This window comes from Rhinolophus sinicus, chromosome 5 (assembly GCF_057876585.1).
Source record: "Rhinolophus sinicus isolate RSI-liver-muscle chromosome 5, RSI-T2T, whole genome shotgun sequence".
NCBI classification, from domain to species: Eukaryota; Metazoa; Chordata; class Mammalia; order Chiroptera; family Rhinolophidae; genus Rhinolophus; species Rhinolophus sinicus.
In genome coordinates, this window is record NC_142505.1 from 14,141,878 (window position 1) to 14,159,747 (window position 17,870).

Genomic DNA, 17,870 nt, shown 5'->3' on the forward strand with positions numbered 1-17,870 from the left:
TGAGGACGCCAGAGCCAAGGGTCACTCTTAAGACAAAGGGCGAGTTGTCTACCACCCAAGACTGTGATTCCCGCCACCTGCTCTGGATGGGGCTCTCTCTGTGGGTGGGCGCGGGGCAAGGGACAGCACAGGGCAGAGGAACAAGGGATTAAGAAAGACTCTGGGGGAGCTTGCAAACGGGCAGACCTGGTGGCCAGTCCTGGGTCTTCCGTGGACAAGCTGTGGCACCTCAGCCTAGTAGTCCCCTCACCGCCTGCAGCCTCAGTTTCCCCAACAGAAAATGGAACTAATAACATCTAGTTCACAGGTGATGTGACAGTGACAAGAACTAATTACATTAAATGCCCAGCACATTACAGGAACTGAACATATCGGAACGAATCTAAAACAAGGAAGTCGGTAGGTGCAATGGGACATGGGCAAGCGTGGTGAGTAGATCACCCAGTGTTTGAGTGCAGACTATTCCATCTGTGTCAAACACTGTTGGTTCTCTGCCCAGATCCCTTCGGGTCCCTTTACCAGTTTGTGATGCCCAACCCCCAGCTTTTGTAAGCTTTCACTTCTAGTGGGTGGCAGTTTTTCAGAGGCCATATTCCCCCAGGGTGCATCAAGAGAGGGTGAAGTACCTTGGGCCTTACCATCTGGGGCAGTCCCTAGGTAATGCTGACAGGTATAGAAGTTTGACAGCCTAGCTCCCTTGCTTCAAGGGGGACGAACTCTGAGGTACTATTTGTGCTCCAGAGTTCCTAACAAAATCAGGCTGAGGCCAGTGTCCCCTGCAGTCTTACCCTCACTTCCCTTCTTCCTTTCCCTATCCTGTCTCTTCACGTCTTTCCCCGTCTCACCGGGAGCACTTCCTTAAACTACTTGCACATACATCCTCATCTCAGGGTCTGCTTCTTGCGAATCTAACCTAAGACATCACCGGACTCATCGGGAATCACTGACCTTCCCCTGTCCATTGAGAACATTCCTTGGGTACCTGTTCAGGGGCCATGCCTTCCACACAGCCTGTCTAACCTCTTCAGCACAGGCATTCTTGGCACACACCACACTGTGCTCTGTGTGTGTGTGTGTGTGTGTGTATGTGTGTATGTGCGTGTACGTGCACGCACAGTGTTTACCTGTTGGTTTTGTGGAAGTCTTGAAGGCAAAACTTTTTCTTGTTCCTACTTACTGGTGATACAATTCATGTCTAGTGAAAGAATTTGATGGACTGGACAGCAGCCTTATCCTAAAATATAACCTTCCATAGCAGTGGTATTCCTGGGCTTTATAGAGGCAAAGGGTTCAGTGTGGGGGTGCAGAGGCCACCGAGGGAAAATGGACATAAAAACTGGGGGAGTTCCAACAACCCTACCTCTCACTCAACAAAGCATATTCCAATTTAGAAATAGGTTCTCTTCTTTAAAAAATAATAATGATGATAACCATGACGATAGCTGGAAATCATTGGTTTAGAGTAAACTGACCAAGACTCTTGAGGATCTGGGGAAGGGAAAGGCTTATTCTTCATTCGTTTCATCCTGTTCTTTATGCAAGGAGAGCCACTATTAACTGAATGCCCAGGTGGGTGTCCCAGGCAAGGGGCTTAGCATCTGGATGCCATTTGATCTCTCCTAACCCTTTAGGACAGATATTCCCTACGTGTGACTAGCATAAATTGCCACATCTTTATGATCTAAATCTACCTGCCCACCTCTATCTTCTCTGTCCCCATCATCTCTTGCCAGGTGACAGTCACAACTTTCTAACTAGCCTCCATATTTCTATCTTTCACCCCCACAATCTACTCTCCATACAGTAGCCTGTGGTTTTTAAAGAATATACATTCAGTAAATCACGCCATTCCCGGCTCAAAACAGAAGCTTTCAATAGCTTCCCTTTGTAAGTAGCTCCTGGCATTCCATGGCGTAGACCTGGCCTATGTCTTCCATCATGGTTGTCTTCACTGTTCACTAGGTTCTTGCCACACTGGTCTTTCAGCCTTGACTAGGGCAAGCCGCTGGGGTCTTCATACAGCTCTCCCCCACAACGGGATACTCTTCCCCATGCTTGGCAAGCTAATTCCTTCTCACTCTCTAGGTCTCAGCTTCCTTGGAGAAACATTCCTTGACCCCTCAGTCTAAAGCAGGTTACGCACATAGTTTGAAATAACACACTCGTTTGCGTCCTTGTTTACTGTCTGTCGTCCTTTCAGCTCTGGGAGGGCAGGGACCATGTCTGTTTTGCTCCCCATTATACTCTCAGTGCCTAGTACAGTGCCTGGCCCTTAGCAGGCCCTCAATAAATAAATATTCATCAAATGAATAAGCAAATGGTGACCGTTAGGAACTTTGACCCATCTGTTTTGGCAAACTATGCTGTTTTTTTTCTCAATTCCTTACGGTTATAGCTTAATTCTCACACGTGCGGTGGTGGGTGAGGACAGGAGGACCGCCTGCCACCTTTTGATGATGGTACAGGATGGGGGTGGTGGTGACCTTCCCATGACCCTCTTCTTCATCTTACATCTCAGTGTAACTTGAGATTCAAGGGGGAAAAAGTCTCTTGCCACATCGATGTAATTTTAACTGTAACTGGCCACATAAATAGTAAAGTAGAAGTCATGACCTACGTGGGGACAGGAAAAATTGTAAAGCAGTACAACAAAGGCATTCTGTGTCATATCTTTGGGAGTTGTCTTTGTTTACCATGTTAGACGATGTCTCTCTGGCTTACATCTTTGGGGCAACAGTGGGGAGGAGAATGAAAGCGAAGTAGAAAACAGCTTTCCCAGCTTATAGATGAGGAAACTGAGCCTGACAGAACTTACCTGATACTCACAGTCACACAGTTAGGACATGAGGGAGATGGATTTGAACCCAGGCTGTTCTGATCCCCAAGGGAAGATGCAGTGCTCCCTACACACAGAGGAGAGGCCAAACCAGAAGGAGTGACTTCCTGAAAGGGCCAAGACTGGGAACTGAACCTAAATGGCTTCAGAGAAAATGCAGCTGGAACTTGTTGTTCTGACCAATTAGTGCTGACGGGGCAGGTTTCTTTAGAAGGGAAAGCATGGCGGCAGTCATGAGCCTTCATTCTGGGGTCTGATTCAGACTGAGAAGGGAAAGCGCCAGCTGGGATGAGGAGAGCCAGGTCCAGTCTGAAGGAGCTGGCTGGGTTCCAAGGGCACCTGGGCAGTTTTAACAGAGATACTTTAAAACAAGCCGATTACTTCCTTTCCATACTGGAGACTTTGCATTTCTCCAGGCCCTTTCATTCAAGAATGCTCCGTGCCTTCCCACGTGGCTGAGTGGCTGCAGGGGAGCAGGGAAATGAGCACCAGGCTGGGACTGAAGAGTTCTGGACACTGGCTCAGTCACTGGGAGATCCTGGAAAAGTCTCTTCGGCCCAAGTCTCAGATGCCCTTTGTTCACTACAGGAAGAGGCTTAGTTGTTCTAACCCAGGAAGGGCACAGTGGAGTCTCCGGGGGCTTGTTAAAATTATGACCCATCTTCCTATCTGCAGGGTAAGGGATGCTGATGGCAGTGGGCTCGCAAGGGGGGTGAAGGCCTCTCTGGACATTTGGTTCCCATGGCACCATGGTAGGAGGTGAAGGGCCCCAAACACTTGCCTTATCAAATCAGCGAGGAAGCATCGCTCATTCAAGCACATTATTTCTTAAAACACAACAAAACAAAGCAGAAAGCACAAATGCCCCTCAACCATGTTTGGACAAAGATTTTCAAGGTTTCTCATTAAGGTTGCAGCTTGCCCAGGAAGTTACCACCAACGCAGGGGTCTAAAGGTTTGAACAAGGACTTTGGCACTGAACAAGGACAGGGTGTTAGAGAAACACATGGGAGGGACAGTCCTCACTTTTGAGCAGCCTCGTATTGAACCCCCTTCCAGTGCTGGGGGATCCTCCTCTGTGTGAATCTCAGGGCAAGGGTGAGGCTATACTACCATAGCTGAAAAAGCCTGGTCCCCCAGTGACAGAGACCTAACCTCAGCCAGTGACAGCCTCCTGCCCAATTTTAGAGCAAGAGATCAAAAGAAGTCAGGGACTGCTGTGTCCAGGGTGCCATGCTCGGTTCTTGCTATGGCCTGATAGAGCCTGATCCTGGCACTCAGGTTTCTTGATGCCTCTCATATCCCCAGTCTGGTTCTCCAGCTTTCCTGGCAATTCTGAGTGCTCACAGATAGCCTTCTAATCCATCTGGTTCTGCCAAAAGGAGACAGAACCACTCCCCTCTGCTTACATCTACGATCTCAGCTTGAAGACGCTCCATAGAGCAATGATTTAATCCTTTGTCTGGGGATTTACGTGTTTCTCACGTAGTCCACTATTTAAAAATATCAAGAAAGTGGGTTTGCTGTATAATTCATGCAAGCTTCTCATCCAGACTGAGAAGGGAGTGTGGGGTGGTGGCTTGCAGTAGCAGAGCTGATTCTGTACTCTTGGGTTGCCCTGGGGGTGTTTCTAGCCTCAGTTGTTGGCAATTTTTCCTGAAAAGTAAGAAGGGTTGGGTTGAACAGAATAAGAAATTCAACACATTACTGGCACCGAATGCAGTCCCATAGGTCTCACCTGGATTCTCAGGTTTGGATCTATACAGAGCTAGCTAGGTAAGCTTACTGTGGTTGGTCCTTACACATGGAAATACCCCACCTGGGAAGTACCCCCATGTCTATTCATTAGTCAACAGGGCAAATGTCTACAGACATATCTGTAGGTAGTCACCCACATGTTCTGTAAAGCACTCCTCATTCCATGGCATAAAATAAAAGATACAAAAAGTCCCAGGAAAATTATTTGATTTCCCTATCAGTTAAGCTGACCACCACGTACACTTGATGTGGTTAAAAATCTGACTGTTTTCCTCTTCTCACCCACACCCTGCTCAATGCCAGCCGCAAGTACATTTCCTGTTCATTTCAAGGCCATAAAAATTTGGTGCCTAATGTAAAATCTTGTGACATTTTGCCTGATTTAAATTTGGTGGCTACCCTCTATGGAAATTTCCCCTCAGATGGACGGTTGACAGAGAGCCAGGCATTCAGAAGAATCACACAGGGAAGTACGTGTTTGTTCTAAAAAGGCAAACCTTCCTACTCAGAAAAGTTTTTTATGTTTTTGTTTTTTTTCCTGCCAGGAAAGTTGAGAACAGAGTGTAGAACTTCATCTGAGCTCATGGATTGAAAAGACAAAGTCACAGGAAGGAGGGAGAAGGGGGGTACCGCAGGGTTGTGATGGGTGTTAAGTTTTCTCATGGGAGTACTAAAAAAAAAAAATCAGTTGAAATGAGAGCTTCTTCCAAAGAACTCTTGATAATGAAAATATCAACACGGTGCTCAAAATGGAACAGTCATTAATGGAAGTGGTATTTTTGGGGGCGTGTAGATGATTCAGAATCCAACAATGGAATGTTAAGCAGTGACTTCCTGGACCCCACAGCTTAGTGTTCTAATCGAAGGCAATGTTCCCAGTGATATATATACACACATATCTATTTTTCCAAGAAAAAAATTTTCAACTACACAAGGGATTCCATCTGTAGGAAACCTGTTAATTACTTCCATTAGCTCTGACCTGCGGACCCTGTGGTCTACCAGAATGTTCCATACCTCTCACATTGGGCATGTATTTCATTCTACAAAACTTTTTAACCAGAGCTATGACAGTGTACAGTGAATCACTATTCTACTTCACCTCCCAGGTGGAGGTCAGAATTAGCCGTGAAATGGCCCAAAGGCAGGGAGGAAAAGGCAAAAGTCAACTTGAAATATTTGACCTGCCAGAAGAACTGACCCTCGGTAGCAAAGGACACCAGCATCACTCCACTTCATCCCATTCAGTTTCTGTAGGTAAAATTACCGCTTGGACAATTTCTCAGTGTGAATGGCGGTGGAAAGCTATACCTCTGCCAGTCTGACGGTCCTTCCCTGCACTGAGTCTGGACCTCCCAGGCCCGGGGGCCACTTTAGCTTCACAGGTTCACATTCATTCTGTCCCAGCTGATGGTCTCATCTCTTGCTCACCAGGAACAGACTGAGATTTCATTAAGGTACCCAGAGACTTATTTTCGACACAAACCCTTCCCAACCAGAGTCTTCTAAGAGCGGGCTTTGGTTGGATCCCATTCTAACATTTAGACATGTGTTGTCTCCACTGTTATCGGAAAAGAAGTTAACAATCTTCTCTTTGTAATAATCTTTAGGAACTCATCACTTCTGGAAATTTGTCATAGCAACATTGACTCTTCCAAGAGAGGGTAAAGTCTCCCTCGAGAGAAGGTAGATTCCAGGAAAGGAGATGCAAAAAGGGTGCATCCTTGCACAGCCCATTGGCAAAAAACAGTCCATAGGCTGCTGTCTCCCCTTTCCATTTGCTTAGGGTCTGAGTGTGGGTGTCAAAGGATGAGCCTCCCCTCCCCAACCCTGAAAAACAATAAAAGGCAGTATAATTCCAGGGCCACACTTTCCCTCCAGCCTTTCCCACATCCAATCACTATTGGACTTGGCAATTTGGATGTGACCTCTTTAAGTTATTCAAACAACTTGTTTTTATCCAGTGTTTATCCATGGAGCAATTTTATTGGGAAGGCAAATGAGGTTTCAGGGAAAGGTCTGAGGAAGATAAAAATAGTCTTGGCTTCAGAATGGAAATCCAAGCCCTGTCAAGGGTACTTCCAGACTATTTTTCCTTTGGCTGGTCATAGCAGGGAGCTTTCACATAATGATGGCATTCTAAAAAACAATGCTATCGCAACAAGAGCGGACCACAGAAGTTCTCCATGGGGGCCTGGAAGCCAAGGCAGGGATGGTCCTGGGCCTACCACAAAGCCTATCTCTTGGCTCAGACACCGTCTTTACCCTCACATTCCAGCACCGAGTCACCCAGATTCCCTCACCCTCTGAGGAGGGCTGTCCCAGGGGTGACTGACTCACCGACATCTCTTCTGGGTTCCCATTGGCTATTTCCACCACTCTCAGGGCAGGGTCCACCTTCACTTGGGCACGGGTCATGAACTGAATGACAGATGAACTGTCCTGTGGAGGAAACAAAACAACTCATTGTAAGATCTTTCAGTGACAATGGCTGGGCCTGGACAAAGGCTGGGCACCAGGCAGAGCTGAAATTCCAAGATTCCATGTGGACCAGACAAAAATTTTATCATTGAGCTACATACCTTTCCATCCCGGGTGCCCACATAAACAGACATCTTTAGTATCTCTCTTGAGAATTCTTTCATATCATGGTGGACACCGAAAAACTACAGAGTTTTGCCAGTCATCAACATATGTAAGTTTGTGTGCTGTGGTTTCCAAGTGGAAAGAGCCAGATATTTGGATATTGATATTGATATATCCACAAAGAGTAGAGAATAAATAAAGCTGTTTAATTGTGTAAAACAATTCCAGGCCTGGCATTCCGTAGAAGGCATCTGATTTCATTAAGCATACATTTCCTAAGCATCTTCCTGCCCTGACCACAATCCTGAAACCCTTCACATGAGTTACTTTTAACTCTTTCTTTGCTCTTAAGTGAAGCTGTTTTGGGTTCAAAGCCATTTAACCTGGAAAGAGGGTACCTGATGGAGAGATGAGAAAGGGGGAAGCATCTGGTTTATAAATGAGGCTGTGGCCTGACGACAAAGGGGCCTGGGATGGGATGGGTACCTGTAAGACTCAGGAAGAGCTCACCAGCAAGACGCAGTCGGAAGCCTTGGTGAGGGCTCTGAGTCAAAGCCACTGACCCAGAAAATGAGAAAATGGCTCCAACGCAGGGATGGAGAAGGAATTTGGAAAAAGACAGGGGTTGGCACAACTATGGCTTAGGGGAGGGCCAGAACCCTGAGACAGTGGTACAGACAGTGGAGTGGAGAGGTAGCCTGGCTTACGTCGTGGAAACAGATGGCAGACAACAGGGGTATTTGGTATCCCACCTGTGAGGGTGGCTGAGGCTCTGCGAGCAAGCTGTCTTGTAGTATACCCACCCACACCTACTCAGCTTGCCTGCCATGCAAGGAGATACACATCAGATGCCAGGTCCCACGCACTTTTGGTGAAACCTACCCCTGAAAATGAAAGTGAAGGACTCTTTCTATAGAAAACAGACCCAAGGGGGCCCTCTGCTCATCTCTGACGAAGAAACCACAAAGACCTCCCTGGGAGGACACACAGGGTACCACTCTGCATCCTTCACCTGGGAATTATGTACTAATTACTGTTCTTTTAAAACACAGCAATGAAACATACTTTAAATGCTTCTGGGAAGCTTGTCACTCAAAGCAACTGCTTCCGTTATAAAAATTTTATAGTAAATAATTTGGGATGAGAATTCAGCAGTAAATGATTTTGGATGTGAATAATCTCTTACCCAGTTTAACAGTTTTATACATTTGTGCTTTTATGTGTCAGGATAGGCTGTATTTTCAATCTTGGACAATAAAATTATCTTCACCATCTTAGATATTCATAATGGCAGTAACAAAAACAATAATGATGCTAATTGTCAAAGTCAAAAGCTGAGCAGATGGAGCCTGCCACAGGACAGGCTTTCAAAGAAATCTAAATCCTCTGATAACGAAAAAAAAAAAATCAGATCCTACATTTCAAATGAAAACTTGTTAAGGTCAAAACAATAAAACCTCAAATTCCCTTGTGTGGGGCCAGACCTTGAGGTCAAAGGAAAATAAACACACTGTAGGCCCAGGCAAACCACAAGGCTGGCACTGCTCCACGTCCTCAGGGAGGCTGGGAGGGCTCCTGGAGCCATCGCATGCTCCATGCCCCAGGGGAGGTCGTGGCTGGCTTCAGGGGACTGACACTCGGCATTTCGAGCTCTCCAAGCAGCTGCAACCCCATCTGGCTTCCAGGTCAGCCTTGTTCTGCACCTGGAATTTCTGCTGAAAGGGTAAAAACCCTTCAACACCCACATAAGACACCCCATGGCCTTCTGCTCTCTTGGGGTGCAGACTGGGGTTGGATGGCCTATGATGACAGCAGTCAATGGGACATGTTCCTTGGCAAAGAGTCACCATTGATCAGAGAGAGAGAGACGGGGAGAGACGGGGGGGGGGGAGGGGGGAGAGAGGGAGAGAGAGAGAGAGAGAGAGAGAGAGAGAGAGAGAGAGAGAGAGAGAGAGAGAGAGAAGCAGGCCCCAGAGCTGTATACAAGCAAGGCTTGAGGCCTTGCAATCAAATTAAGCACAAATCACTGAAGTACTAGCAGCAGCCTTCTGCGCTGAGGGTGAAGGAGACATCAGAGTGGTTTCCCGCCATTAGTGCCATTATCAGGACTCTGGCAACAGTGGCAAGTGTGGCATGGGGAATAAAAATGTCACCAGGGCCATTTGTCAAGAAGATCAACATGCCAGATAAGTACACAGAATCACTGTCCCTCAGGCTGACTTGGGGACCCATGCCAGGAAGGCACTTCCTGTGTTGCGGGGTTTCCAGACTCCCTCCTGGAATCACAGGGTGGCCAGCGGTGCTCTAATTCCTGCCCGGTCCTCTCCCAACACTGTCCTTTCTCAAGGGAGAGGTACAACACGGAAGCTCTGCTATGTGAGCCCAACTGGCCTCAAACCAGTTCCTCTCCCAAGGAAACTAGAAAAAGCAGAATGGTGCACCGCTCTCCACGGGTGTGTGGGGGCTTTACCGGCTACACCTGGAAAGTGGGAAAACACCCCGTACTCCCAGTGCCCATGACTTCTCAGGTCAGCATGTTACTGCCACGGCTAATTTAAAAAAATAACACTGGAATGACTTTTCTAAGGCTATTCATTCATACATTGACAGGTTATGACGGACTGACACGTTTAGTTTTTCCAAAAGAAAATAAATAAGAGTCCCTGTGGCTACCATGCATATTTTGTTTTATCTTCACGTGGGATTATTTTTAAAGCATCTTGTTGGATGTGGCCTTTTATACTCAGTAGCTCTTAGGTCAGAATAAATCATAGTGAATTTGTATGATTTTTTTTAAGGACCACCAATTCACTGACTGGGGTATTTTTTATGAACCAGTTCTGATAAACTCATAATAGCAAAGTGACATGAGGTTCAAAAGTTGGACTTGTCTGACACAAAATGTCATCTAAACAAGATGTCAGTAAACTACAAACCATGGGTCCAATCTGGCCCTTTGCCTGTTTTTGAAAATAGTTTTATTGGAACATAGCTACGCCCAATTTTTTTATTGTCTATGGCTGCTTTCACAATACAATGGCAGAGCTGAGCAGTGGCAAGAGACTGTATGGCCCTTAAAGCCTAAAATATGTGCTACTGGCCCTTTACAGAAAAGGTTTGTCAACCCCTGATCTAAAATGTGGTCCCCAGACCAGTGCTATTGGCATCGCCTGGGTACTTGTCAGAAATACAGAATCTCAGACTCAGGCCCAGGAATGTGCAGTTTAAACAAGGTCTCCAGGTGATTCTGGTGCAAGCTAAAGTCTAAGAAACGTGCAAACAAAACAGCTCGTGAAAATGACGGTGCTGATTGAGCAGGTATGGGGTGGAGTCCAAGATTCTGCATGTCTAACAAGCTCCCAGGTGAGGCTAAGACGACTGGTCCTCGGACCACACTGAATAGCAAGGGTCTGGTATGTCCCCTGGTATCCTTCAGCAGCCGCATTACCAGTGGTACATGCCAGGAAAGTTTTAAAAGGGGCAGGCAGAGTTTCATGAGGAAAGCATTTCAAACGCTTTTAAATGAACCCCAAGAGTGTAGTTCCGCGGGACTTACCTTCTTTAATATTTCTGTGTTCAGCAGCATGTAAATGTCTATACTACGACTTTCTTCTTTAGCAAGTGCACTCAGGTTACAATGCATTGTTAGGCAAGAAATTCCTGGTTTTTCACAGTCCTGAGAAGGAAAATCGGAGAACTGTCAAATGGTATTAAGAACAAGGACAGATGCACAGCGATTTATGGAGCAGAAGGCTCCATGTGCTTCTCTGTTCTGGTGACAAAGACAACTCCAGATGTGATCATTCCTTCTTGCCACCAGGGGGCAATGGAGGGATTTTCTGCCCAGCGGGCACCATAACATGCCTTCAAGTCGAGCAACTGGGAGAAAACAGCTCATTGGATACCCTACTAGAAGATTGGCTTTTGCAAGGGGAAATCATTGTTTTTAAAAAGAAACACATTTATGCATCCCGAAAGCATTTTTCTCATGAGTCTTGAATACAAGATGTATTTCCTACATTACGTAATTTCTGCCTGTGCAGTTGCAAATACACTTTCATGCCCATTTTTCAGGTAGGGCAAATTAGAGGGCCAAGAATTCATATGACTCAAGAAAACACAGGAGTAAAGAAAAACACACGTTGGACCAAGAAAATACCTGAATTACCAAAAGAAACGTAAATTCCAAATTTAAGTTACAAGGATTCTTCTCTTTTGTATTTTAGGATCCAAAATGTCCACACATACCTTCACGATGTTTCATATGTGGGGTAATGTTTTCAGCCAGATACACAGTTGTATGTCAAACAACCAGATATCACTACACCTAATGATTCTAAGAGCTTTTAAAAATAGTTGTATCATCAGCACTATGTAAGTAAAAAAAAAATCCAACATTCCAAGTGGCAAACAGTCCTACTTTTATAGGGAAAAAAAATATGAGTGGTGTGCCTAGTCTGAAATAAGGAGCTAAAGAGATGGAACCAAAGATACGGGGAAAGGAAGTGTTGGAATAGTATATGATTCTACCTTTAATACCTTCACTTTTTAAAAAATGGGGCATGACTTACATAGCAAACAGAATAAATCTGAAGGGTCCATCTTGATATAATTTTACATATGTTTATACCCAGATCAAGATGTAGAACCTTTCTGGTACCTGAGCACGTTCTCTCATGCTCTCTGCTGTTGATATTCCTCCAAAAGTAACCACTACCTGGCCTCCATCGCCATCGATGGTTTTGCTATTTCTGAACTTCATGTAAGTGAAACATTACAATATGTGTCCTTTTGTCGCTAGCTTCTTTCACATAAATATTATGTCTATGAGATTTATTCATGCTGTTATGTGCAGCAGTTTTCTATTGCTCCGCAACATGCCAGTGTATGGTTACACCACAATGGTTTACTCACTTTCCTGTGGATGGCTGTTTGGATCGTTTCCACGTTTTGGTATAGTAAGATGGCTGTGGTTATTGTCCATGTCTTTTGGGGAACACAAGAACTCATTTCTCTTGGGGATATACCTGGGAGTGGAATTCTTGGTTCATGGGGTACAAATAGCTTCTGTGTGAATAGATACTGCCCAGCAGTTTTCCAAAGTGGTTGTACAAGAGCCATCACTCTTGATTAGTCTCCTACTAGCTGAGGGAATGTTTTACTACTTTGTGCTTTGGTTGCAAAGGTTTTCCCTTTGCCGGGCAATGGAACTTGGAATGCCAATTTAACACTTTGATTGAAACCTCAGGCTGAAACATAGGAGCTGACCACAGTCCTCGTGATTTTCTAAGCCAATTGATTAAAACCAGATTTGGGGAATCATAAATGCCAAATAGAAAACTGGCCTCTCATCTCAGACTTGCCTTCTTAGTGAGGACCACCCATGTTGACCCAACCAGTACGCAAATTCTTACCAAGACTTTTCTTCCAGACTTTGTGAAAAAAGCAAATATAGTATGGAAGATATTTTCTTGTTCTTGAGGGATGATGCAGGGGGTTGGGTTTTTCTGGAAAGAACAGTTTCCCTTCTCTTGGCCCACCTGAAAATGAAAAGAAATCTGTCAGATTGGTCCACCCGAGAATGGATCATGAGCATGGAATTCTTTATGGTAGAGGTGGTAGCAGCAGGGCCCAAAGTCAGCTTTCCCCCTTGTCCATTCTCCAGTGGACGACAATGGCCGAAAAGCTGAAAGGCAGAAGTAGAAGCATCAACAAGGGGGAACAATAGAAAATGTAGATCCTCAGTCCTTAAATAACTAAGATGACATGGCACACAACATGTAAATGAGACGTGTCTAGGAAACCGTAAGACTTAAGGAACAAAATAAACCTACTTTCATCATCTCCAAAGCACATTTATCAGCATTCTTACAACGCTCTGAGATAAGCATTCACGCTCTTTGTCCGGATGAGGAAAATGAGACTCAGGTTGTCACTTGCCAACAATAATCACAGAGTCCAGAACCCAGATTTTGAACCCAGATCTTCTGAGACCAAACCTTTATGCCTGATCCACTGCCAGAGGTGTTCAAACTGTGTTCCATGGAACCCCCAGGGTGCTGTAAAATCCCATAGTAGTCTCTCTAGTGAGGAGAAGAGGGATCCAGCAGGACTGCTCTGGGCCCTCATCTCTGCTCCAACAAGAGAGCTTCAACCACTTGTAATGCCATTTAAAACCAGGGTTCTGCTACAAAAAAAAAAAAAAAAAAAAAAAAAAGGTTGGGCAGCCACCTCACTTAACCATACAGCAGCTTATATGCCCAGTGAGCTCTTGGTGAGTTTTCTCACAGCAATAGCAATGGTTTTGGGCAACAGCAACATCAAAGGCAAAAGAAACCCAAAGTGACAGTGTATAGTCTTCCATATGATTTCTTTAAGAACAACACTATTTTTAATGCCCAAATGGAGGAATTGTTTAAAAAACAGTCTTCTTTATATAGCACCACATTACACTGGTTAAAGCTGAATACTGGACATGACTGAAGATCAAGTCACAAAATTAATAATTGGTAATTCATAATTTAGGATTGTGTTTACAATCCCATTTCTAACCAGAAGCATCTGTTTAAACCAACTCTCCTATCTTTAAGGTCCTTGAGTAAGATACAGTATATAGTTTGAATTTATTAAAGAATTTTTCAACTTCTCATTCGTGGTAGGGAGTAAGGTTTAAATTTTTTACCTAAAGAAACTTCTAACTTAAGCTAACAATGTTAATCTTTTAATAATGAACTATAAAACAAGACCCCAAAATGTACTAAATTGGTCTCTATTTTATCTCTGGTCTGAACACATATGCCAGGATTCACAGTATATACCTGAAAATAAGTAACATGAAGGTATATTTCATCTAATTAATTATTAGAAAAGTATTACAAATCTCTTATAGTTTATGACTTGTGATTCTTTTTTTTTTTTTTTTTTTTTAAAGTTTTGGTGTTTTTTTAAGATTTTATTGGGGAAGGGGAACAGGACTTTATTGGAGAACAGTGTGTACTTCCAGGACTTTTTTCCAAGTCAAGTTGTTGTCCTTTCAATCTCAGTTGTGGAGGGTGCTGTTCAGCTTCAAGTTGTTGTTCTTTCAGTCTTAGTTGTGGAGAGCACAGCTCAGCTCCAGGTCCAGTTCCCATTGCTAGTTGCAGGGGGCGCAGCCCGCCATCCCTTGCGGGAGTCGAACCGGCAACCTTGTGGTTGAGAGGATGCGCTCCAACCAACTGAGCCATCTGGGAGCTCAGTGGCAGCTCAGCTCGAGGTGCCGTGTTCAACTTTAGTTGCAGGGAGCGCTGCCCACCATCCCTTGCGGGAGTCGAGGAATTGAACTGGCAACCTTGTGGTTGAGAGCCCACTGGCCCATGTGGGAATCGAACCGGCAGCCTGCGGAGTTAGGAGCATGGAGCTCTAACCGCCTGAGCCACCGGGCCGACCCTGACTTGTGATTCTTTAAAAGGTTCTCATAATTTGGTATTCTCTCAATTACTTTATTTGAACCACAAAATCTGGGAAGACACTAGCCTGAAATGGTCTCAATTAATGTTGGTTTTGGATATTCTTAGAGGTCACTAGAGGGCATTAATGGGAAGAAGACAATGAGATTTAACACATATTTAGTGATTATTCCTGGGGTGCATTTGTAAGTTGTGATAAATATTTTAAAGCTCATTTCAGAAAGCAAAACATGTTTCCTATGTAGTGACTATCATGAGTAATAACTTACAAGACAAATGAGAAATACATCTGCTGCAGCGTTACACATTGATATGTGGGATATACAACTGAAAGCAACCAAGGAATAAGACTAACAAATAAAGAAACAAAAACTCATAAACACAGATAATTTAGTGGTTACCAAAGCGTAAGGGGGAGAAGGGGGTAGTAAATGAGGGTAAATGGGGTGAAATATATGGTGATGGAAGGAGAACTGACTCTGGGTGGTAAACACACAATGTGATATGTAGATGATGTATTACAGAATTATACACTTGAAACCTATGTAACTTTACTAACCATTGTCACCCCCAATAAATTTTAATAAAAAAAATTCAGCATCAAACATGGATCCAAAAAGTTTTGCATTTCAAATAAATTAGACAAATTGAAGATGATATGCTCAGAAAGCTATTGACTAAAAAGTGGCTTAGCAATGGTATACATTGATCTCAAAAGATGTACATTTGCATAAAACCATTTTGTGAAATGTGTGAATGGGAAGAGTAATATAAATTAATATATTATTCTCATATAATTTTAAGTACAGCAGTCCCCCCTTATCTGCAGGGGATACATTCCAAGACCCCCAGTGGATGCCTGAAATTGCAGATAGTACTGAAAAAACTACGTTTTGTTCCTACACATATATACCTTTTCACTTACGAGGTGTGATTTAAAAATATGGTGAATGTTTAAATTAAAAAAAAATTATTACAGTAAAAGACACATTGCCATTAATCCCCCTCAACATACACCCCCTTGCTTCAAATACACTTATCCCATTGTTCTTGACAATTTCTGAAGCAGTTCTGGAAGTCCTCTTTTGTGAGTGTCTTTAGTTGTGCTGTTGTGGCTGCCTTGATGTCCTGAATCAATCCAAAACGTTTTCTTTTCATGGTCATTTTGACTTTGGGGAAGAGCCAGAAGTTGCATGGTGCCAGATCTGGTGAATACGGTGGATGGGGACACACCGTAATATTTTTATATGACAGAAATTGCCGTTCTAGAAGCGATGTGTGACATGGAGTATTGTCATGATGGAGGATGAAGTAAAGACATTCAAGAAAGAGGACTTCCAGAACTGCTTCAGAAAGTGGCAAAAACGATGAGCTAAGCGTGTTTGAAGCGAAGGGGAGTATTTTGAGGGGGATTAATGGCAATGTGTCTTTTACTGTAATAAAAAATTTAAAATTTAAACATTCACTGTATTTTTCAATCACACCTCATAAAGGAAGCACATTATAGCTTCTCTTTGGCACATCTAAATTGCCAGCATTACTACTCTTGTACTTTGGGGACATTATTAAATAAAATAGGGTGACTTGAACACGCACTGCGATACTGTGACAGTCGATCTGATAACCCAGACGTCTACTAAGTGACTAAGGCAGGAGCATATACAGCGTGGAGATGCTGGACAAAGGAATGATTCACATACCAGGCGGAATGGAGCTGAACAGCTCGAGATAATCATCACGTTATTCAAAACAGTGTGCAATTTAAAAACACAAGAATTATTTCTGGCTTTTTCCATTTAATATTTTTGGACCATGGTTGACCGTGGGTAACTGAAACCACAGAAAGTGAAACCGTGGATAAGGGGGTACTACTATCTGCAACTACATGATTAGGTTAAATATTCTCAGTAGGTATTTCATTTTTCCAACCTTTTTATTGAGGTAAAATTTATATCCACTGAAGTGCAGAGATCTTAGGGCACAGTTTGATGGATGGAATCACCCACGTAACTACCACCACAATGAAGGTACAAAGTATGTCCATCACTCCAGTGGCCCCTTTCCAAAAGTCAATTCCCACCCCCGTCTCAAAGGCAACCACAGTTCTGATTCCTATTCAGTTGGCCAAAAAATCTTGGTTAAGTTTATCTCATTAAGGAAACGGGGGACAGGGTTATTTGGGAGTTGCCCTATAATTAGACATATATAGCATATGGGTGGATGGAAAACATTTTGTTCACTGAGCATTTGAGAATTTGAATGTGGGCTCGTAGTCTTAATTTAATCACTTTTCACGCTGAAGCATGTGGGTCTCCACTTTCCCATTTATCTTCTGGAGTGGACATTAGCTGAAAGGCCACTGGAAAAATGGTCCTCCTGCAGGCCAGTGGCATGTACATTCCTCTGTTGAGATGATCAGGCTTGGCCACCCAAACACATTTGGTCTTGGTTTAGAGAAACAGAATCTCTGTATCTTGCAGGAGGCATCTGTCCTAATTAAAGTCAGGGATGAGGGCAGAGTTCCTTCTGGCTCTACAAACTGGCACTTGGCGCTTCTAGGCCAGGAGAGAAAGTATGGGAGCAGAGCCCCAAACCCAGCCAGTTTCACTAATGGGCTTCGGCTTTGAGGCCTGGTGCTGTCACCCTCTATTCCCCCCTCCCACCTCCGGCACAGCAGGGCAAGGGGGTGAGAAACAAGCGAAGCCTCAGTCCCAAGCCTGTGGGGCAGAGACCTGGCTCAGAACTATTTTCCTCTTTCTCCCGGGAGTCTCTGAGCAGCCTGTGAACAGGGTGATGATGGTGACATGACGTGATTCAGTGTGACATTTGATCTGCCCCAGTGGAATCTGGAGAAGGGAAGTGGGGACTGAGTTTGTGGTGAATGAAAATCTCAGCCAGTTGTGCTCCCAACTGCGGTTATGCGGGAATCACTTCAATCGGGAAAATGACGTTTTTCTGGGAGGTTCAGGGTGGTCCTCTTTCAAATAGAGATTGAAGGTTGCTTGGTGCTGCATGGATCTGATTCAGACCAGCTAATCCTGTTGTAGGCACTCCCTCAGCTAAAACTGAGCAATGCAGTCCCTGGCTAGGGTTATCAAAGACAAGCATTTTGTTATGTGTTGCGTATATATGTATGCCAGAGCCACAGATACCCAACACATGTGCAGCCGTTCCTGTGTGTGTGCCAGGCTCTGAGTGCTTTACACCAATTAACTCATCCAGTCCTCACTCCCACAAGGTGAATG

At 44.3% G+C, this 17,870-nt stretch overlaps 1 protein-coding gene across 1 annotated transcript in view; it reads right to left on the reverse strand.

The window, feature by feature from the left end:
- Positions 1-17,870, reverse strand: part of ITGA9 (integrin subunit alpha 9) — a 303,581-nt gene that overhangs the window by 23,366 nt on the left and 262,345 nt on the right. The window contains exons 24-26 of the mRNA XM_019727631.3: positions 12,595-12,720; positions 10,737-10,856; positions 6,935-7,036 (exon numbers count right to left, since the gene is read on the reverse strand). Of these exons, the coding sequence (XP_019583190.3) occupies positions 6,935-7,036; positions 10,737-10,856; positions 12,595-12,720 (348 nt within the window). The remainder of the gene's footprint in view (positions 1-6,934; positions 7,037-10,736; positions 10,857-12,594; positions 12,721-17,870) is intronic.